The sequence below is a fragment of the Eleginops maclovinus genome, chromosome 16 (genome assembly GCF_036324505.1).
Source record: "Eleginops maclovinus isolate JMC-PN-2008 ecotype Puerto Natales chromosome 16, JC_Emac_rtc_rv5, whole genome shotgun sequence".
NCBI lineage: Eukaryota > Metazoa > Chordata > Actinopteri > Perciformes > Eleginopidae > Eleginops > Eleginops maclovinus.
This window is the reverse complement of record NC_086364.1, coordinates 23,154,923-23,177,553: the sequence shown is the minus strand read 5'-3', so window position 1 is coordinate 23,177,553 and position 22,631 is coordinate 23,154,923. Positions and strand designations below refer to the sequence as shown.

At 44.3% G+C, this 22,631-nt stretch overlaps 3 protein-coding genes across 5 annotated transcripts in view; all 3 read left to right on the top strand.

Annotated features, from left to right (window-relative positions):
* Positions 1-1,285: 1,285 nt before the first annotated feature.
* On the top strand, positions 1,286-8,375 carry LOC134878775 (WW domain-binding protein 11). Its single transcript, XM_063904990.1, is given in 13 exon segments — positions 1,286-1,448; positions 2,348-2,434; positions 2,527-2,558; positions 3,166-3,259; positions 3,618-3,814; positions 4,544-4,677; positions 4,775-4,935; positions 5,815-5,960; positions 5,962-6,052; positions 6,156-6,284; positions 6,362-6,637; positions 6,798-6,983; positions 7,081-8,375. Coding segments are annotated over 12 exon segments (2,172 nt in total). The 5' UTR covers positions 1,286-1,448; positions 2,348-2,370; the 3' UTR covers positions 7,743-8,375.
* Positions 8,376-10,954: 2,579 nt separating this feature from the next.
* Positions 10,955-17,860, top strand: ddx47 (DEAD (Asp-Glu-Ala-Asp) box polypeptide 47). Its single transcript, XM_063903490.1, is given in 13 exon segments — positions 10,955-11,125; positions 12,370-12,463; positions 12,746-12,934; positions 13,010-13,081; positions 14,504-14,622; positions 14,730-14,801; positions 14,932-15,048; positions 15,193-15,339; positions 15,645-15,782; positions 15,868-15,907; positions 15,910-15,937; positions 16,027-16,156; positions 17,512-17,860. Coding segments are annotated over 13 exon segments (1,476 nt in total). The 5' UTR covers positions 10,955-10,993; the 3' UTR covers positions 17,710-17,860.
* A 1,068-nt stretch (positions 17,861-18,928) lies between these two features.
* The window catches only part of LOC134877828 (myosin-10), a 57,598-nt gene continuing 53,895 nt past the window's right edge, over positions 18,929-22,631 (top strand). For all 3 annotated transcript variants that reach the window (XM_063903489.1, XM_063903488.1, XM_063903487.1), the window contains exons 1-2: positions 18,929-18,997; positions 20,157-20,534. In XM_063903489.1, coding sequence (XP_063759559.1) covers positions 20,190-20,534 — 345 coding nt within the window. In that variant the 5' untranslated portion in view covers positions 18,929-18,997; positions 20,157-20,189. The remainder of the gene's footprint in view (positions 18,998-20,156; positions 20,535-22,631) is intronic.

The following is a 22,631-nucleotide window of genomic DNA, read 5'->3' as shown; positions in this document are numbered from 1 at the left end:
TGTCTTGTATCCATTACTTGTGTCTTGTGTCTTGTAGCCATTACTTGTGTCTTGTATCTTGTAGCCATTACTTGTGTCTTGTATCTTGTAGCCATTACTTGTGTCTTGTATCTTGTAGCCATTACTTGTGTCTTGTATCTTGTAGCCATTACTTGTGTCTTGTATCCATTACTTGTGTCTTGTGTCTTGTAGCCATTACTTGTGTCTTGTGTCTTGTATCCATTACTTGTGTCTTGTATCCATTACTTGTGTCTTGTGTCTTGTATCCATTACTTGTGTCTTGTATCCATTACTTGTGTCTTGCATCCATTACTTGTGTCTTGTATCCATTACTTGTGTCTTGTATCCATTACTTGTGTCTTGCATCCATTACTTGTGTCTTGTATCCATTACTTGTATCTTCTATCTTGTATCCATTACTAAAAACTCAAATGAAAAATGGCTCCTTGAGTCCTCCGCCACTTTGGATAGAAAGGTAATTAAAGGATGTGAAGAAGAAAGACTGAGGAACAGTCAACAGACACACAAAGTCTTTTTGAAACAACTTTATTTGTAACAGAAAACGGTACAGGGACAAACTCAATTCTCTGCAATTCATGAACTGTGACAATCAACACATATTAGATAGAATTGGAGGATGAAACACTGTCACATACATGCACACACAGTGAAATTGGTCCGCTGCATTTAACCCATCCTAGTACTAGGAGCAGTGGGCAGGGGGGATTGGAGGTGTCCGGTGCCTTGCTCAAGGGCACCACGGCAGGACCTAGGAGGTGAACTGGGACCTCTCCAAGTAGCAGTCCACTTTCCATATCTCAAGTCTGTTCGGGGACTTGAACCAGCGACCCTACGATTCCCAGTCCAAGCCCCTACTGACTGAGCCACTGCTGAAAAGGACTTTCTGTTTCCTCCAGCAGAGAAACATTGAACGACGACAGTGGGGGTTAAAGGGAAAGCTGGGGAGTACTCAGATCTTGTTTCTGCGTAAAAGTAGAAGTATTCAGATCTTGTACTTGAGTAAAGTAGGCTAGAAGTACCAGAGTGTAGGAATACTCTGTTACAGTAAATGTCCTGCATTCAAAATGTTCTTCTCAAGAGACCTCCTTTTATCTTATTTATATTTTTGTATTATTGTATTAATGTATTTAAACAAATTGGAATATATTATTTCTATCTTTCATGAAAAAAAAGATTTTAATATAAAAAAATAAAAATAAAAAACTCGCTACCATAGCTACCAGTTTCGATGACGTCAAATGACCCACTTCCGGTATCTCTCTCCCTCTCTCGCTCTCTCAGTAAACATGGCGGCTGGCTAACGGCTGTTTAGAGAAGACTTCGGATTCCTCTTTCAGTAACAACACGTGTCTTTATTAACGTCTGATACACAAAGCAGCGTGTGTGGGGCTTTGTGCTCTTAAGGGATTTTTTTTCTTAATTAAAAGGTAAAGTATTTATTTCTGCTATCGATGCGTACGTGGCCCAAAGCTAACTGTTAGCATTTAGCCGCTAATGCTGCAGAACCCGCTAAGATTGAACATGATTCTGACTTCATGATGTCTTCAAGCTGCTTCTAAACACCTCCTGCGTTTTACTTTGTTGTGTGTAAGATACTTATATCCATTAGAGCGACTTAAGCTTATGTGTACTCTACGTTGACTGTCAATTTACTGTTAACTTGTTAGCTAACAGTTGCTAACCTTCACATTCATATTCAAGAGTCAAAAGCTTTATTGTCATGCACAGCTACAGTGTGGTGATGGGGAGGAACATCTCAAGTCCCAGGTTCCTCCAACAGCGCAACATAGATACATATAACACATTAAACAATATGTGGAAATGCAATAATTTAGATGATGTTGCATGATTCATGTACAAGTAATGCAAAAGAAGAAAACTATATGTATGTCAGACAATGTAAATAAAAAATAATCTGAATGTTGCAGGTGACCCGAGTACATGCAGAAGTTTGTATACATGCAAATAGAACAAGATAAACAGAATGTAAAAATAAATAAAGCTTATTGTAGTTATAAAAACACGTGTGAGATGCAAACAAATGAGTGTTATGGAGGTATGAAGGGACTCATACAGGCGTTAAGCAGTCTTATGGCCAGTTCCACCCCAGTGATGTGCTGGGCAGCTTTCACCACCCTCTGTAGAGCCTTATGGGTGAGGGCGGTGCAACAGTACTAAGTGTAGTACTTGAGTGAATGTACTTAGGTGCTTTCCACTCCTGGATGTCCTTGAATTGCTAGTAAAATTAAGATACAAGGTGCTTAGTGTTTCAGGTTTAACGTCTCTTGTCATCATCATCGCGGTGTTTCTCTCTCTCTCTCTGCAGGGTGAAGGGGACGCAGCGACACGATGGGGCGACGCTCGACCTCCTCCACCAAGAGTGGGAAATTCATGAATCCCACCGACCAGGCCAGTAAGTACCAACCCACAACCAAGATATGATGAATAATGAACCTATTGTTGTCAAAATGATAACCATGCTTGTTTTCTGCCCTCTCTTTACAGGAAAGGAGGCCAGGAAAAGGGAGTTAAAGAAGGTACTCATAACACCAGACACCTTCTTAACCTACTCGTTCATCTTCATACACTAACGTTCCGTTGATGATAACATTGATAAGGCCTATATCTTTATTTTGTAATTGTCTCGGCCTGTTTGCTTTTTTCTCTGCTCATGTGTGATTATTCGGGTGTAATAATCAGAACCATAACTCCTCTGTTCGTCCCACCAAGGAGAAATTTACTCTGTAACGGCAAAGTACAGATAGAGACGAATAACATATTTCAATTTACAGAAGTCCACAATCAACCAGCAGTAGTATTTGTTAAATATAATAAGTGTGATATAATACTGTAGTTTAATTAATATGGCCCATAGTTTCTTAAAGATTCCTGTTGCCGTTACAGATGGACTGACTGGGAGTAATAATACATTAGCAGAATTGAATTGATATGTTGTAAATGGTAATAGTCATTCACCCATTCACGCCTCATTCATGCAGAGCAGCACCACTTGCTCTGAGGAAGCTAACACTCACACACCGTTAGTGTTTTTTCCAACGTGCTTTAGTTGTCCCGTCATGTTAACCGACGTGCTTTGTCTCTTCTCTAACACATAACCAAAGAAAATACATCTGCTCCTTCTAGAACAAGAAGCAGAGGATGATGGTGAGAGCGGCGGTGCTGAAGATGAAAGACCCCCGACAGATCATCAGAGACATGGAGAAGCTGGATGAGATGGGTGAGGGGGGGGGGTGCTGTTATAAGTTGCCGTGTTCACTATCAAAAGGGATTTCACTGTCAGGTTGTGGAGGGTGGGCAGGGGGTTTCTGTAGTTGATACGGTGCTGAACAGGGAGCCAGAGCAGTTGGGGGAGGTTGGGGCGATCCGAGCTGCAGAGTCCTGATTGATTTGAAGTTTACTGGGAATGCCTGAGAGGATGGCGTTACAGTAGATGGGATGTAACATTAAATGAAATGCATAAATATAAGACCCAGGAAGATGCTCTGGGAAAGCGTGACACCTAGAGGCTTTATAAATAAATAGCTTTTTAAAATCCATTCAATTAAAAAATGCCTTTTTTGTTGCACCTCCAACAGAGTTCAACCCGGTCCAGCAACCGCTGCTGAATGAGAAAGTTCTGCGGGACAAGAGGAAGAAGCTCCGAGAGACGTTTGAACGCATCGTCCGTCTGTACGAGAGAGAAAACCCCGACACCTACAAGGAGCTGCGGAAGCTCGAGTTGGACTACGAGACCAAACGGGGGCAGCTGGCTCTCTACTTCGACTCGGTCAAGGTGTGTTTGTGGATTTGTTTTCTATTCGCCTTGTTACAGGTCAAGGATTTGGGTTTAATGAGTCCAGAAATATGAAGATGGGGTCAGATGCTGACACTGAAACTGAGATTTCTGATCCTTTCTTTTACTCTCCTTTTTTCTGGAGAGGAAATAAAGAAACCGGAGCTCTGGATCTATTTGTTGTTTGAGGTGCAATATATGACTCAGCAGCTTTCAGACGTGAAGACACTATTATTTTCAGCTTCGCTCTGATGCAGGAGTTACACCTGGAAGTGGGCGGGGCTTAATTTAGACTGGAAGTGACTTTTGTGCTACATTTTCCTAGAACATTTTTGGGGGGTTTTGGAGGATGCTAAATCCATTTGTGAAATGTACAGGATCAAAAATGGCAGATTTAATCAGGAAGTGGTCATATTTGCTCTCTGTGGGTCGATTTTGTGAACTCTGGATCATTTGGATCGGACAGATTGCTTATCTATTTGAAAATAAATTGTCGATAGTAGAGATAGTCATTTTCATCTTGTGATCATCCCACAGAGAGTACAAATATGACAATTTTCTGGTTAAAAATGCTATTTTTTGATCCTGAAAATGTCAGAAATGGACCCTAAATCGGCCAGGTCATTTTTGAACTATAGTTTCCATCCTGGTACTTACTGTTGAGTTACGATGCGTACTAAATGATATGTGTTTGTTTATATTGCTTATGCTGCGGTGACTGTTTTTCAGAATGCAGAGTCAGTGGAGGTGGACAGCATCCCTCTACCAGATATGCCTCACGCTCCCTCCAACATCCACATTCAGGACATCCCTCTCCCCGGAGCCCAGCCCCCCTCCATCCTGAAGAAGAACGCCCCTTTCGGGTAGGCGTCTAACATTCAATAACTCACGGTTGTGTGGGTAATTACATTTCAAAGTTCATCCAGGTTTTAAGGGAATTCTGTTTTGACCCCCTCTCAGAAAAGGACCTCTGTCGGCTGGACCCATTTTGGCGACAGTACCAGGCGTACCACGGTTACCTCCAGGGAAGAAACCCCCCGGACCCCCGCCTGGCCCCCCTCCCCCCCAGGTTCTGGCTCTGTACGGCATTCCTTCTCGACGGGTTTACGGCACAGACACGGGTAACACAGAAACCCTTATTATTATTTTTGTTTATTCATTTTACTTTTTTTTAAAGGCACAAAACCCCTTATTATTTATCATTTATTTATTATTATTTATCATTTATTTATTATTATTTATAATTTATTTATTATTATTTATTTATTATTGCTTATTATTTATAATTTATTTATTATTATTTATCATTTATTTATTGTTGCTTATTATTTATTTATTATTGCTTATTTATTGTTGCTTATTATTTATTTATTTTTGCGTATTATTTATCATTTATTTATTATTATTTATCATTTATTTATTATCATTTATTTATTATTGCTTATTATTTATAATTTATTTATTATTATTTATCATTTATTTATTGTTGCTTATTATTTATTTATTATTGCTTATTTATTGTTGCTTATTATTTATTTATTATTGCTTATTATTTATCATTTATTTATTATCATTTATTTATTAATATTTATCATTTATTTATTATCATTTATTTATTGTTGCTTATTATTTATTTATTATTGCTTATTATTTATTTATTATTTATTATTATTTATTTATTATTGCTTATTATTTATTTATTATTATTTATTTATTATTTATTATTATTTATTTATTATTGCTTATTATTTATTTATTATTTATTATAATTTATTTATAATTATTTATTTATTATTGCTTATTATTTATTTATTATTTATTATTATTTATTTATTATTGCTTATTTTTTTCATTATTTTTATTTGACCTTTTTTTTTTTATACATCTTGATAAATTCAGTCGTGTTTATTTTTTATTACCTTGGAAGGTAGGGGTTGTGTTGTTTTTGTTTTTGGGTTCTGATTCCTGTTTTTTCCTCGGTTCACTCATCATTCAAACAGAGCCTTCCATTCCCGGCTTGGAGAAAGACCTGGCGATGGAGCTGGGCCGAGACCGGGACAGCTGCAGCGACAGCGACAGAGACCGCGACGACGTGGACGACGACGACAGCGACTCTGAGGAAGACAGCGAGGAAGAGCGTGACGAGGGGGGGGGACGGCGACCAGAGGATGAGTGTGGACCGACAGGACGAGGATAGGGAGCGAGACGACGAGAGAGACCGGAACGAGAGGCACGCGGGTGAGTGTGAGCGTGAGCCAGCTCTGTAACCCAGAGTTCTGTTAGATGTGCAGTACGGGGCCCAGCACACAGGAATGGCTTTAATGAAGCTCTATGTCTTCAGGTCGCAGTGTTCGTTTTGCCGACATGCCTCCAGAGGCCCTCCGGGACGGGAAAAAGAAGAAGAAGAAGAGGTTGGTGAAGAAGACGAAGGCCATCACCCCTCTGCAGGCCATGATGCTCAGGATGGCAGGTACTGTAGTTCACCTGCCCCACACTGACTGACCAAGCTCTGTTCCCCTCTCTGATGACTCACCCTGCTGTCTCCAGGTCAGTCCATTCCTGAGGACGAGGAAGAGGAGGAGGTGGAGGAAGAGTACACGGACGAATCGGACAGCTCGGACATCGAGGACCGAGGGCCCCCGGGGGAGAGCCAGCCTCACCTCATGGCTAATCCTCGACTCCCCCCTCCTGCAGTGGGACAGCAAGGACCTCCGCACATGCAGGGTCCACCAATGACCGGACCCCCGCCACTCGGTCCACCCCCAAATCCTCCCATGAGGCCCCCTGGTCCACCCTCTGGTCCCCCGCCTGGACCACCACCAGGTTAGTATCAACCCCGAGTGCAGGGATGTATTTCTGAAGGCATCATCTCCCTGGCTCCCCCCACAAACCTCTTGAAGGGTCAACAACAACAGTTTCCTTGTTTACGTGATAAATGAGTTGTTTGCACGCATCATGTAGGTCATGTGTCCGTCCTCTGTAGGCGCTCCTCCGTTCCTGAGGCCTCCCGGTATTCCTGGAGGAATGAGGGGTCCGATGCCTCGTCTCCTGCCTCCCGGTCCTCCTCCAGGTCGGCCCCCGGGTCCCCCGCCTGGTCCTCCTCCTGGTCTCCCACCAGGCCCCCCACCACGGGGACCCCCTCCCAGACTGCCACCCCCTGCACCACCAGGTGTGTGTGTGTGTGTGTGTGTGTGTGAGAGAGTCACTCTTCCAGTTGTTTTGAAACTCTTTATATAATAAATGCTGACCTTTTGTTTTCGTCACAGGTATCCCACCTCCTCCCCCGAGAGCAGGAGGGCCCCCCCGTCCCCTCGCACCCCCGCTCTCCCTCTTCCCCCCCCCTCTCAACTCCAATGTGCTCAGCGCTCCTCCCAACATCGTGCAGCGGCAAAAAGGCTCCGGATCCAACCAGGACGGTCCTCAAAACAACATGCCGCCCCCGCCGATGCCCATGTCCATGCGTCCAGGGGGGGTCATGCAGATGCCCCCCCCACCGGGGACATCCAACGCCGCCAACAACCCCCCCGGCGGGAACCCCCACCACGCCGCCACCATCGAGAAGCGAGCCAACATCACGTCCGTCGCCGCAGCCGGAGGGGGTTTGGTGTCGGGGGGCGGCGCCGGGGGCGGGGCCACCATTTCAGCCAAACCTCAGATCATCAACCCAAAGGCGGAGGTCACCCGCTTCGTACCCACTGCGCTGAGGGTGCGAAGGGACAAGGGGGGAGGGATGATGCCGGGGCCTCACGAGAAGTCGGGGGGTGGAGGGAGGAGGAAAGACGAAGGCATGGGGCAGAAGCAGCAGGCGACCGCGGCCTCCATGGGGTACGTGAACCCCAACCAGATGGGGGCGGTGTCGCAGTCCAACATGAAGAGTAAGGACCAGATGTACGAGGCGTTTATGAGGGAGATGGAGGGGCTGCTCTGAGACTATGGGGGGGGGGGGGGGGGGACAGAAGGAGTGTTCTTCTGTGCAGATGTAGAGTGGTGCAGGAATGAGTCTGTGAAATGAGTTCAGCACTTCCTGGTCTGTAAGTCAATGGTTTTCTGAATGTGTTTTTGGTTGTGAGTCATAAGTAAGATCTGTGGTTAACACCTTAGCTTTTAACCTCCCATGGAAAACTGCCATTGACTTTTTGTGGAGGGAACCAGGGAGATGCTGCCTTCAGGGGCAGACTACAACAGTTGGACATCCCTGCACCACTCTTTTGAGGTAGCTGCTCCATCAGTGTGTGTTCTGTGAGCACTGCACTCATTTCAGTTATAGTTGTTGTATTTAGGAGACTTTGATGTACGTCACAAATCAGATTTATGGGATGGTTTGCTTTTAGGAGGCGAGTCATAAAGGAACACTGTAAGCTACCATGCTTTGTGTTCTCCAGTATGTTTATTTTTTCCTCCGCCCAACTCTTTGTGACTTACCATGACCAGAAAAAGCTTTTTGTACCATTGTGATTTTATCTCCTAAACATCAGAATAAAGGTGTGGAATATTTCTCATTCGCTGACAAAATACCTGTGAAACTGTGTGATCTGCAGCTGAATAAATACTTTGTACCTCATGTTTCAGTGTGCTCTCATAATGAAGGGTTCAGTGATTGAACACTCTGAGATTCCTGAGGCTTCATATGAGGGTCAGATATTTGGGATTGCTGATGATTTTTTTTATCTTTTAAAGTCCACGATTTCTGACCCTGCGACACATTCAGGCTCCTGCTGCTTCGTCCTCCTCTAACTTCTGCACTGAGAGCCAAACTGAACAGAAAACCAACCAACAGGATGTATTTCCTGACAGGGACCAGACGGACACTCCTTTCATCTGATCCTTCCACTGCTCAGCATCCATCCAGTGCACTCTGTGACTTCAGAAAACATCTTTTTATAAAACATAGTTATTTTTCTAAACTGGTCATAACCTCTGATATCTGGAATCAAATCAATTTTAGTTTCAGTCAAAATAATTGCAATTAGGGTTTTCTTCGTAATTGTAAACGCATGAATGGGTATATTCCATATAACTTAACGGAACAGAAACCAAAAAATAAATAAGATAAGATGTACCTTTATTAATCCCCGGGGGGAAATTCAGCGGTTTAAGCAGCAATGGAATAAGAGTGGACAAACAGGACAGTGTGGTTCACACAGGATAATAAAACCAAAGTAAAATGATTCAAATGATGTACAGGTAAGTATCTGTTCAGACAGAAAACAGAACTAAGGACTTCAGTGAGCATATAAACATTTGTATTGTTAAATATATTCACACTGATTGATACGGGTAAAAGTTATTGTGCAGACACAGAGAGCAGCTTGGTGTGCAGCCTGGTTACTGTCAGGGGGTCTCATGGTTAACCCCTTGGTGTGCAGTCCGGTTACTGTCGGTGGGTCTCAACCCCTTGGTGTGCAGTCCGGTTACTGTCGGTGGGTCTCAACCCCTTGGTGTGCAGTCCGGTTACTGTCAGGGGTCTTATGGTGAACCCCTTGGTGTGCAGTCCGGTTACTGTCAGGGGTCTCATGGTTAACCCCTTGGTGTGCAGTCCGGTTACTGTCAGGGGGTCTCATGGTGAACCCCTTGGTGTGCAGCCCGGTTACTGTCAGGGGTCTTATGGTTAACCCCTTGGTGTGCAGTCCGGTTACTGTCAGGGGGTCTCATGGTTAACCCCTTGGTGTGCAGTCCGGTTACTGTCAGGGGGTCTCATGGTGAACCCCTTGGTGTGCAGTCCGGTTACTGTCAGGGGTCTTATGGTGAACCCCTTGGTGTGCAGTCCGGTTACTGTCAGGGGGTCTCATGGTGAACCCCTTGGTGTGCAGTCTGGTTACTGTCAGGGGGTCTCATGGTGAACCCCTTGGTGTGCAGTCCGGTTACTGTCAGGGGTCTTATGGTGAACCCCTTGGTGTGCAGTCCGGTTACTGTCGGTGGGTCTCAACCCCTTGGTGTGCAGTCCGGTTACTGTCAGGGGGTCTCATGGTTAACCCCTTGGTGTGCAGTCCGGTTACTGTCGGTGGGTCTCATGGTGAACCCCTTGGTGTGCAGTCCGGTTACTGTCAGGGGGTCTCATGGTTAACCCCTTGGTGTGCAGTCCGGTTACTGTCAGGGAGTCTCATGGTTAACCCCTTGGTGTGCAGTCCGGTTACTGTCAGGGGTCTTATGGTGAACCCCTTGGTGTGCAGTCTGGCTACAGGCACAAAGGAGTTTCCCAGGCGCTTAGTGCTGTGCCGAGGTGGGATGAGTCTGTGGCTGAACGTGCGCCTCATCTTCACAAGCTATGCATGGAGGGGTTCCCCCCCAGCACACCACGGCAAAGAAGAGCACACTGGCCCCCACAGATCGGTAGAACGTCTGCAGCAGCCTCGTGCACATGTTGAAGGACCTGAGCCCCCTCAGGAAGAACAGCTTGCTCTGTCCTTTCCTGCAGAGAGCATCAGTGCTGTCACTCCAGTCCAGTTTATTGTTCAGGTGCACTCCCAGGAACTTGTAGGTGTTCACCACCTCCACCTCCTCCCCACTGAAGGTTGATGGGGGTTAGAGACCTCTTCTTGCTCTGCCTGAAGTCCTCCATCAGCTCCCTAGTCTTGCTTATGTCTAACTGGAGGTGTTTGTTGTCACACCAGCCTACAAAGTTCTCCACCAGGGTCCTGTACTCCTCCTTGTTGTCATCTGTGATGCAGCTGACGATGGAGGAGTCATCGGAGAACTTCTGTAGGTGGCATGAGGGCGCCAGTGTTGCTCACCAGCACATCAGACACGCTGCCCTGCAGTCTGACATACTGAGGTCTGCTGGTGAGGTAGTCAGTGATCCAGGCCACCAAGCTGTGATCCACTTGCAGGTGGTTCGGGCACCTAGTGAGGATGCCACCTGGGCGCCTCCCTATGGAGGTGTTCCAGGCACGTCCAGCTGGGAAGAGACCTAGGGGTAGACCTAGGACCAGGTGGAGGGGTTATATCTCTTCACTGGCCTGGGAGCGCCTTGGAATCCCCCAGTCAGAGCTGGTTGATGTGGCCAGGGAAAGAGAAGTTTGGGGCTCTCTGCTGGAGCTGTTACGTCCGCGACCCTGACGGATACGCGGGAGAAGATGGATGGATGGATGGATGAAAACAACAATTCCCACCATGCAGTTCGGCTTCAGTTTGTTTCCGCTCCTGCGCAGTACTGATCTGACGACACGTTTGGTATCCAGCATGGCGGACGCAGTTGAGGAAAACGTGAAGCCAAATACAGAAGAAAAACCCGACGATTCGAGCAGTGAGGAGGATAACAGTCACCCCGAAGTCGTAGAAACAGAAGAACCAGTGAAAACATTCAAAGATTTGGTATGTTTTTACGCTGGAAGGAGAAAATAGGGAACAAAAACAAACCGCAGCATAGCATTTAGCTAGCTAAGCTAAGCTAGCCTCATCTTCTCTTTATTTAGGGAAATTAGAAGAGTTGGAACAAGTTCTCAGATCTTGTACTGCAGTAGAAGTACTCAGATCTTGTACTTGAGTAAAGTAGAAGTACTCAGATATTGTACTGCAGTAGAAGTACTCAGATCTTGTACTTGAGTAAAGTAGAAGTACTCAGATATTGTACTGCAGTAGAAGTACTCAGATCTTGTACTTGAGTAAAGTAGAAGTACTCAGATCTTGTACTTGAGTAAAGTAGAAGTACTCAGGTCTTGTACTTGAGTAAAGTAGAAGTACTCAGGTCTTGTACTTGAGTAAAGTAGAAGTACTCAGGTCTTGTTCTTGAGTAAAGTAGAAGTACTCAGATCTTGTACTTGAGTAAAGTAGAAGTACTCAGGTCTTGTACTTGAGTAAAGTAGAAGTACTCAGGTCTTGTACTTGAGTAAAGTAGAAGTACCAGAGTGTAGGAATACTCTGTCACAGTGAAAGTATTCTAAATGTTCCTCCAGTGAAAGTAGAAAGTACTCTCCTCTAAATGTACTTAAAGTAGCGACAGTAAAAGTAGTCATTGTCTGATTGGTCCATTTCAGAATAATATCTCTGATATGTTTTATAATGATTGATCATTAAAGTGTTCTCAGAGCTGGTAAAGGTGCAGCTAGTTTGAATGGCTTTGTATACTGCAGGGTAGCTGCTGGATTTACTCCAGGTGAACTAAAGTCTGATTTAAATGAGATTATATTTACCATCATTAATCCTAATCTGCCTAGCAACTAAATGTGTTAAATACATGTAGTGAGTAAAGTACACCATTTACCTCTGAACTGTAGATGAGTAGCATAAGATGAAAATACTCAAATAAAGTACAAATACCTCAAAATTGTACTGAAGTACAGTACTTGAGTAAATGTACTTAGTTACTTTACGCCTCCTTGATGATGCTGTACTTTGCTAGCAGTGTGTTATCAGCTGTGTTGGAAAGTACTACAGTAACTACATGCACTCTAGAACTGTTCTTCAGTACACATTTGAGGTGTTTGAAAGGTATCTATGTATTCAGACCTGCTGTGTATAGGTCCTCTCCTGTGCATGTGTGTGTATTTTACTGTATAAAATATGCCTGGTGTTATTTGGTACCCATGGGTCTGAATCCGGGTCCCTTTTGCCCACAGGGTGTCACCGAGGTTCTCTGTGAGGCGTGTGATCAGCTGGGATGGAAAACCCCAACGAAGATTCAGATAGAAGCTGTTCCTTTAGCCCTGCAGGGTGAGCGATGGAAGAAGTACTCAGATCTTTTACTTAATTGAAAGTGCAAATAGTATGGTTTTAAATACTATAAGTAAAAGTCCTGATTTCAAAATTATACTGCGCTGAAAGTACAATGGGATGGCGTCCAGATGTAGTTAACTCCACATTGAATTTCCTGGTTCTTGGTAATATAAGGGGGGAATGCAATTCATATCTTAAACTTCATTTTAGATTTTCCATCTTGTTCTGAATTTTTCCAGGCTGGATATCAGATTTGTAATATTTCTAATTTTTCTGCAGGACGGGACATTATCGGCCTCGCAGAGACCGGCTCTGGTAAGACGGGTGCGTTTGCTTTGCCCATCCTGCAGTCCCTGCTGGCGTCCCCCCAGAGGCTCCACACCCTCGTCCTCACCCCCACCAGGGAGCTGGCTTTCCAGATCTCAGAGCAGTTTGAGGCCCTGGGCTCCAGCATCGGTGTTAAATGTGGTACGTGTTAATTCAAGGTGATCTGGCTTCCAAAGGCTGTGTTTCTCAAAATGATTTATCTTATTTGTGTTGCAGCCGTCATCGTCGGAGGAATCGATATGATGTCCCAGTCTCTGGTGTTGGCCAAAAAACCACACATTGTTATCGGTAAGAACTTTAGAAACAGTATGATCATATCTTTATTTACAGCTAATGAGTTGTTAAAAAATACAGACACTACATACTGATGTACACCTGAACATCAGCAGGAGAGGACTCTTTAAAGTAGAGACACTACATACTGATATACACCTGAACATCAGCAGGAGAGGACTCTTTAAAGTAGAGACTCTACATACTGATATACACCTGAACATCAGCAGGAGAGGACTCTTTAAAGTAGAGACTCTACATACTGATATACACCTGAACATCAGCAGGAGAGGACTCTTTAAAGTAGAGACACTACATACTGATATACACCTGAACATCAGCAGGAGAGGACTCTTTAAAGTAGAGACTCTACATACTGATATACACCTGAACATCAGCAGGAGAGGACTCTTTAAAGTAGAGACTCTACATACTGATATACACCTGAACATCAGCAGGAGAGGACTCTTTAAAGTAGAGACTCTACATACTGATATACACCTGAACATCAGCAGGAGAGGACTCTTTAAAGTAGAGACACTACATACTGATATACACCTGAACATCAGCAGGAGAGGACTCTTTAAAGTATAGACACTACATACTGACATACACCTGAACATCAGCAGGAGAGGACTCTTTAAAGTAGAGACACTACATACTGATATACACCTGAACATCAGCAGGAGAGGACTCTTTAAAGTAGAGACACTACATACTGATATACACCTGAACATCAGCAGGAGAGGACTCTTTAAAGTAGAGACACTACATACTGATATACACCTGAACATCAGCAGGAGAGGACTCTTTAAAGTAGAGACTCTACATACTGATGTACACCTGAACATCAGCAGGAGAGGACTCTTTAAAGTAGAGACTCTACATACTGATATACACCTGAACATCAGCAGGAGAGGACTCTTCAAAGTAGAGACACTACATACTGATATACACCTGAACATCAGCAGGAGAGGACTCTTTAAAGTAGAGACTCTACATACTGATATACACCTGAACATCAGCAGGAGAGGACTCTTTAAAGTAGAGACACTACATACTGATGTACACCTGCAGGAGAGAACTCTTTAAAGTAGAGACTCTACATACTGATGTACACCTGAACATCAGCAGGAGAGGACTCTTTAAAGTAGAGACACTACATACTGATGTACACCTGAACATCAGCAGGAGAGCACTCTTTAAAGTAGAGACTCTACATACTGATGTACACCTGCAGGAGAGAACTCTTTAAAGTAGAGACTCTACATACTGATGTACACCTGAACATCAGCAGGAGAGGACTCTTTAAAGTAGAGACACTACATACTGATGTACACCTGAACATCAGCAGGATTTTTTTTTATTGTATTCTTCATATTTTCCTCACTTTGAACAACAGCTTGTGTTTCCTGTTGATGAAATGTTTGTTCACAGCCACGCCGGGGCGGCTGATCGACCACATGGAGAACACGAAGGGTTTCTCTCTGAGAGCGCTGAAGTTCCTTGTGATGGACGAAGCCGACAGAATCCTCAACATGGACTTTGAGACCGAGGTGGGTGGATACACACTGCAGTGGATATTACTGAACATGTGTGTTAACTTGGACCGTTGCAGCAACATTTCCTAATTATCTGACACTGAGCCTCTTTCCTTCCCCAGGTGGATAAAATCTTGAAGGTGATTCCCAGAGAGAGGCACACCTACCTGTTCTCTGCCACCATGACCAAGAAGGTAGGTACACTTTTCTGAATCCTTCCTCTCAGTTTTCTCTGCATGTAGAGTTCTTAGTCCTGCAGTTTGACCAGCAGCTGACACCAGAGCCTTTTCTCTTGCTGGGAATATTTCTCAAATTTGTTTCCAGGTCCAGAAGCTCCAGAGAGCAGCGCTGAAGGATCCTGTGAAGTGTGCCGTTTCCACCAAATACTCCACAGTAGATAAACTGCAGCAGTACTACATCTTCATACCGTCCAAGTACAAGGTAGGGCTCATTATTTACACGCTGTAATGTGCAAAATATCACGTCCTGTGTGCATCATGGGAGATTGTGTGTGTGTGTGTGTGTGTGTGTGTGTGTGTGTGTGTGTGTGTGTGTGTGTGTGTGTGTGTGTGTGTTCTGTTGCAGGACTGTTACCTGGTATCCATTCTTAACGAGCTGGCAGGAAACTCCTTTATGATTTTCTGCAGCACGTGTAACAACGCCCAGCGGGTGGCGCTGTTGCTGAGGAACCTCGGCATCACTGCCATCCCTCTCCACGGCCAGATGAGTCAGGTAGACACACACACACACACACACACACACACACACACACACACACACACACACACACAGAGGTTGCATATTGAGTAGTTATTACCTATCAACAGCGTTCAATGCACAGCAGCTCCAGTGTAGATATAGCAAGGAGCAGCGATGCAACATAAAAATAAATGAGATAAAACCTTGTAACTCTGTGAGGACCCACGTTGTTGGGGGCAGACTTCAGAGTGCTGTGTATGTTGTGAGCCATTTAGCCTGGGACTAAGTCAGGTCAGCAGTGCATCTCACCCCTGGTTCTCCCCCTCTCTGCGGCTCAGAACAAACGTCTGGGATCTCTGAACAAGTTCAAGTCCAAGTCTCGCTCGGTGCTGCTGGCGACCGACGTGGCGTCCAGAGGCCTCGACATCCCCCACGTCGATTGCGTCATCAACTACGACATCCCCACACACTCCAAGGTACGACTGCCTGACGCACACACACTCATGATTTAGGAGCTGGTTCCCTTTTATTGATTATTAATGGATCTTTGGGTTTCCTCAGGACTACATCCACAGAGTCGGGCGGACAGCCAGAGCCGGGCGCTCGGGAAATCCATCACCTTCGTCACTCAGTAAGGACTTTTAATCAGAAGTGTTTTGTTGAGGCTGAAGATGGATCCTGCATCTGACTGCAGTGAGCTGACATACTCTGTTATCTCAGATACGATGTGGAGCTTTTCCAGCGCATCGAGACCCTGATAGGGAAGAAACTCCCGGCGTTCCCGACACAGGAAGACGAGGTGATGATGCTGGTGGAGAGGGTCAGCGAGGCCCAGAGATTCGCCCGGCTGGTGAGACATCTTTCAGACATTACATCAAACATGGAAAACCACATTTCACTCGTCTTGCAGTCAATGGTTTTCCTGAATGTGTTTTTGGTTTTACTCAAGTACAAGACCTGAGTACTTCTACTTTACTCAAGTACAAGACCTGAGTACTTCTACTTTACTCAAGTACAAGATCTGAGTACTTCTACTTTACTCACGTACAAGATCTGAGTACTTCTACTTTACTCAAGTACAAGACCTGAGTACTTCTACTTTACTCAAGTACAAGATCTGAGTACTTCTACTTTTACTCAAGATCTGAGTACTTCTACTTTACTCAAGTACAAGATCTGAGTACTTCTACTTTGCTCAAGTACAAGATCTGAGTACTTCTACTTTACTCAAGTACAAGATCTGAGTACTTCTACTTTACTCAAGTACAAGATCTGAGTACTTCTACTTTACTCAAGATCTGAGTACTTCTACTTTACTCAAGTACAAGATCTGAGTACTTCTACTTTGCTCAAGTACAAGATCTGAGTACTTCTACTTTACTCAAGTACAAGATCTGAGTACTTCTACTTTACTCAAGTACAAGATCTGAGTACTTCTACTTTGCTCAAGTACAAGATCTGAGTACTTCTACTTTACTCAAGTACAAGATCTGAGTACTTCTACTTTACTCAAGTACAAGATCTGAGTACTTCTACTTTACTCAAGTACAAGATCTGAGTACTTCTACTTTACTCAAATACAAGATCTTAGTACTTCTACTTTACTCAAGTACAAGGTCTGAGTACTTCTACTTTACTCAAGTACAAGACCTGAGTACTTCTACTTTACTCAAGTACAAGATCTGAGTACTTCTACTTTACTCAAGTACAAGATCTTAGTACTTCTACTTTACTCAAGTACAAGATCTGAGTACTTCTACTTTTACTCAAGTACAAGATCTTAGTACTTCTACTTTACTCAAGTACAAGGTCTGAGTACTTCTACTTTACTCAAGTACAAGATCTGAGTACTTCTACTTTACTCAAGTACAAGATCTGAGTACTTCTACTTTACTCAAGTACAAGATCTGAGTGTTTCTTCGTGTGGTATCACATTCTTGACAGAAGTCGTGGGAGTTGTCTTGGTTATAGGACTTCAGCTAACACATATTTCCAGTTTCGATTATCTCTCAATGTTTCTCTCGATTTAACCAATTACATTTTGATGTTTGTTTTGGGAACCACTATTCAAAAAAGATGCCTGTTAGACCTTTATTGTGAGTTGAAAAAGTGGGTTTATTTGTAAGTACATTTGGTTGTTGTATTCAGAAAAGATCCACCAACAAATAATAATAGAAGGACTAAAATGAGTGTGGTCCTCCTCAGGAAATGAAGGAGCAAGGTGAGAAAAGGAAAAGGCCGAGAGGAGGAGACCCGGACAACGACGACACAGAACAAGCCAGCGGCGTGAGGAAGAAAGTGAGGGGAGGAAGTGGGGCAGGAAGAGGAGGGGATGGGGGAGGAAGAGGAGGGGGAGGGATGAAGAAGAGGGGAGCAGCAGCCTGGAGGGGAGGGGGCCGCTGATGCCTCCTACATTAACAGACTGTAAATAACAATAAGACGCCTTTTCATTCATGGTATGTTTCCCAGCATCGAGTATGGATGCTATTTAATGACAGAAATCCTGCTTGAGATGAGATTTCCCCATTTGTAATAAAATCCAGTTGAAATCCTTTGCATTAGAGGTGTGTGTTATTGAGCTATAAAATACTGCAGTTGCAGCTTTCAGACACAAGAGGGCGGTGTTTGTTCACTGCAGGAGAAGGGGGATGACGTCTATTCATTTTATAATTCAGTCCAAACAGAAAAAAAGTGAATATAAAGTTAGTTAAAACAGGAGACCTTAAAACAGACATAATAATCATATTACAAAGACCTCAAATATTGCACAATAACTTTAAACTTAAGAGTGTATTAAATCAGGATTCTGGACTACTCGTGATTTAAAAGAGATTATGACATACATCCAATGTCTGTGCACGGGTGAATCATCCCACATAGTGTCCCTCTGTGTGTGTGTGGGGGGGTGGGGGGGTCTGCACAGTCACTGTGAGCACGGTGCATCGTAGGCGGGTATGGAAAGCAAACGGTGCCAACAAAAAGCGCTTTTTATTAATCAGCTTCTTACGCCAGGTTTGCTCCAAAGAACCTGTGAAGCAAAAAAAAAACCAATTTGTGAAGTATTCCAGAGGAGTGTGTTTTTATTTACCTTAAACATAACTACCTCGCGTGCCTTCATCGTTTTAAGAAACTACTTGTGTAATCACGCGGCGCCGTTGTGTTTTTAAATGAAACTGCTTTCTCTGAGCTTTCCTTAGAAATGCTTTCGTATGATTGAATTGTTTCTACAGCCTTTACAATGGCAGGAACTTTTCTTGTATGTGTTGCTTTGGTACAGCTTTAGCCTTAGCTCTTATTTCTTATGGTTTCTTATAATATCAAAATAAATAGCAGCGTTTTAAAAAGCTAAAATGCACAGGAAAAAACTGCGGTTTAACAAAAAACATGTTGAAATAGTGGCTTTGTCTTTCAAGTATGTATTGCTTTGTTCTGGTCAGATAGTGATGTCTATAGCACTGTTGGCTTACCTTTAAACGCGGGGAAGAAACTGACGTTCAACTAAAAAAACGGGTCAAAATAGTCGCTTTTATGGCACGGTTGGCCTTCCATACACTGCAGGGTTTAGGGGGGGCCCAGTGTGGAGGCAGGTCTGCTGCTACATACCGAAGCCCCGCTACATGCATCTCATTCAGTGGAGAGGAGCTGATAGCTGCACAGGGAGATAACAGGACCTGACTGCTCACTACACCAGGTGAGGCATTCCTGCAGCTTACCTGCACCATTCCGGCACTATTTGATCTCCTTTCCGTGTTTATGTTAGAGATATTATATGTTGGAGAAGCCTTGGATTTCCGATTTGCATTGCCAAAACTACACTGCAGCTATTGTACACATGGGGAATGAAGCCTTGTTACATTTGTATTATTCACCAGTTCCTGCGGGAGGACAATACACTTCACAAATATATTTCATACAAACTTTATTTGAACATTATTTGGGTAAAGTAGTGAATTATCAACCCACTGTTTTAATAAGAGGTGGCTCACAAAATCCCCCACCTCACTCGTAAAGATAACAGAATAAGTTAAGCTTTGTTAGTACACTTTTCTGTGGCTAAACCATGTGTTTCTGTCTCCAAAGTTAGCGTTTGTTTGTGTTGATCCATGTTGGTTATCGGGAATGTCTCCTCTGTGTTCTCGTGCATGTGTGGATATCATCCTAACGATGGGAATATGTGTTATTATTTTAAGCACCGCGAGATGTCACCTATAATAAAAAAAAGGGGGGTTTGAAGGGGGGTGATGGCAGCCTACGCACTATGCGCATTGTGCAGATTCAGTGAGAAGCAGTTCTGTGAGGTACTTGCAGTATTTACATTTCATACTGCTTTATATGCAGTCTACTCCGAGAAGTACTCAGATTATTTAAGTAAAATGATCAATAATGTAGTAAAAATACTCAAAAAAAATAATGAGAAAAAAATAATTAAATGTACAGAAAAACTTAAAATATAAAGAATATATTATAACATCTTTAAATAACAATTAAAAAATGAAAAATATAAAGAATATATTATAACATCTTTAAATAATAATTAAAAAATGAAAAAAATAAAGTACTTAGAATATTTTCTCAATTTTAAAGAACCAAAAGATCAATCTAGAAAACAAATCAAAGTAATTGCACCTGAAAATAATCATTTTTAAATAAGTCTCCCCGGGCTTTCACAGACACAAATAAATAAAAAATAAGAAGAAATGTTTTAGAGAAATACACAAAATAAAATGTGTGTTAAATATGTTTCAGTTTTAAAAACCAAACGAACATATTGAAAAATAAATTGATACTGAAAGAAATCCCTAGTTGCAGCTCTGCTACGATACCGAACCCCGCTCCTCTTTCTGTCCCAGGTGTCCACGTTGCTCTGGTAAACCCCGGGGAAGATGTCTCATCGGAGTGGACAGGAGGACCCGGAGCGGTACCTGTTTGTGGACCGGGCCGTGGTCTACAACCCGGCCACGCAGGCCGACTGGACGGCCAAGAAGCTGGTGTGGGTTCCCTCGGAGCGCCATGGCTTCGAGGCCGCCGGCATCCGGGAGGAGCGCGGTGAGGAGGTGCTGGTGGAGCTGGCGGAGAACGGGAAGAAGGTCGCGATCAACAAGGACGACATCCAGAAGATGAACCCGCCGAAATTCAGCAAGGTGGAGGACATGGCCGAGCTCACCTGCCTGAACGAGGCGTCGGTGCTGCACAACCTGAAGGACCGCTACTACTCGGGACTCATTTACGTGAGTGACTCAGACCCTAAAGTACTTCAGTAAAAGTGTATTGTGTTTACCTCCTGAACATAGTGACATCACTATGGAACACTCATGCTTGTTATAATTGAAATTAGCATTTTGCCAGAGCAACCGGACACAAACTGAACTTGACTGATTTTTATTTTGTTCCGCCTGAAGACCCACAGACACACACACACACAGACCCACTGACCCACAGACACACAGACCCACAGACCCACAGACACACAGACCCACAGACCCACAGACACACAGACACACAGACCCACAGACCACAGACCACAGACACACAGACCCACAGACACACAGACCCACAGACACACAGACACACAGACACACAGACACACAGACCCACAGACCCACAGACCCACAGACACACAGACACACAGACCCACAGACCCACAGACACACAGACACACAGACCCACAGACACACAGTCACACAGACCCACAGACCCACAGACCCAGAGACACACAGACACACAGTCACACAGACCCACAGACCCACAGACCCAGAGACACACAGACCCACAGTCACGCAGACCCGCAGACACGCAGACCCGCAGACACGCAGACCCGCAGACACGCAGACCCGCAGACCCGCAGACCCGCAGACCCGCAGACACGCAGACCCGCAGACCCGCAGACACGCAGACACGCAGACCCGCAGACCCACTGACCCACAGACCCACAGACCCACAGACACACAGACCCACAGACCCACAGACCCACAGACCCACAGACCCACAGACACACAGACACACAGACCCACAGACACACAGACACACAGACCCACAGACCCACAGACCCACAGACACACAGACCCACAGACACACAAACCCACAGACACACAGACACACAGACCCACATACCCACAGACCCACAGACCCACAGACCCACAGACACACAGACACACAGACACACAGACCCACAGACCCACAGACCCACAGACCCACAGACCCACAGACACACAGACACACAGACACACAGACACACAGACCCACAGACACACAGACACACAGACCCATATATTCTCACAGCTAAAGACTGAATTCCTCCCTGAGTTGTTATAATTTAAAAACGACTGACAGCGTTTCTGCTCTGGTCTTTACTTTCAGCCGTCTTGTCTTTTGCACTCGTGTGTGAAAGTGAGATCTTTATCAGTGTATGTTTTTGGGGACGGAGAGTGTATTGAGCTCATGAATGAATCCTACACACACACACACACACACACACACACACACACACACACACACACACACACACACACACACACACACACACACACACACACACACACACACACACACACATTGTGTGATTGACAGATGTTGTCAGTCTTTTAACTATTGCCAGACGTTTACTTCCCCTGGATCTTCTCTCCTCAGTGCCTCTGGGTTTCAGGTTGCTACCTCTCTCTCTTCCAAAAACCTGACTTCTTTCAGTGTGTTTGTCCTCGGTGCTCCTTCAGAGAAAACGAGACCGCTCTCTGTTTTTATTTGTGGTCGTCCCACTGTGTTAAACTGAACACCTTCGGCCCAAAACCTAAGATTACGGAGCTCTCTGCAGTGTTCTGTATCACCGCATTGCCACTGTCCCCATAATCCAGTTTCACTGCAGATGAAGCTTCTCTGAGATGTTGTTTTTTTTCTGATCTTGACCCATTTAGTGACATGTTTTCCAGGAATAGAAAGTGGGTTGGTAATCACCTGAGACACTGCAGGGGAAATGTGGTAAAACTTCACCACTAACTGATTAGATGCTTCGAAAGGTCTCTATGTCTCTGCTTCATCTTCTTCTTCTTCTTCTGCTTCTGCTTCTTCTTCTTCTTCTTCTTCTTCTTCTGCTTCTTCTGCTTCTTCTGCTTCTTCTGCTTCTTCTTCTTCTTCTTCTTCTTCTTCTGCTTCTGCTTCTTCTTCTGCTTCTTCTTCTTCTTGGTTCAGTATTGGTTTTGGAGCTTCTTAATTTGCCCCTGGTCTGAGAGAAACTGAAAACATGTGTGTGACTGTGTCGGTTTTTCTGTCAGGAGGAAAACTTTCCCCATTCTTAGAAAAAGACCCCCCCCCTAAGATCTGAACCTTTCCCA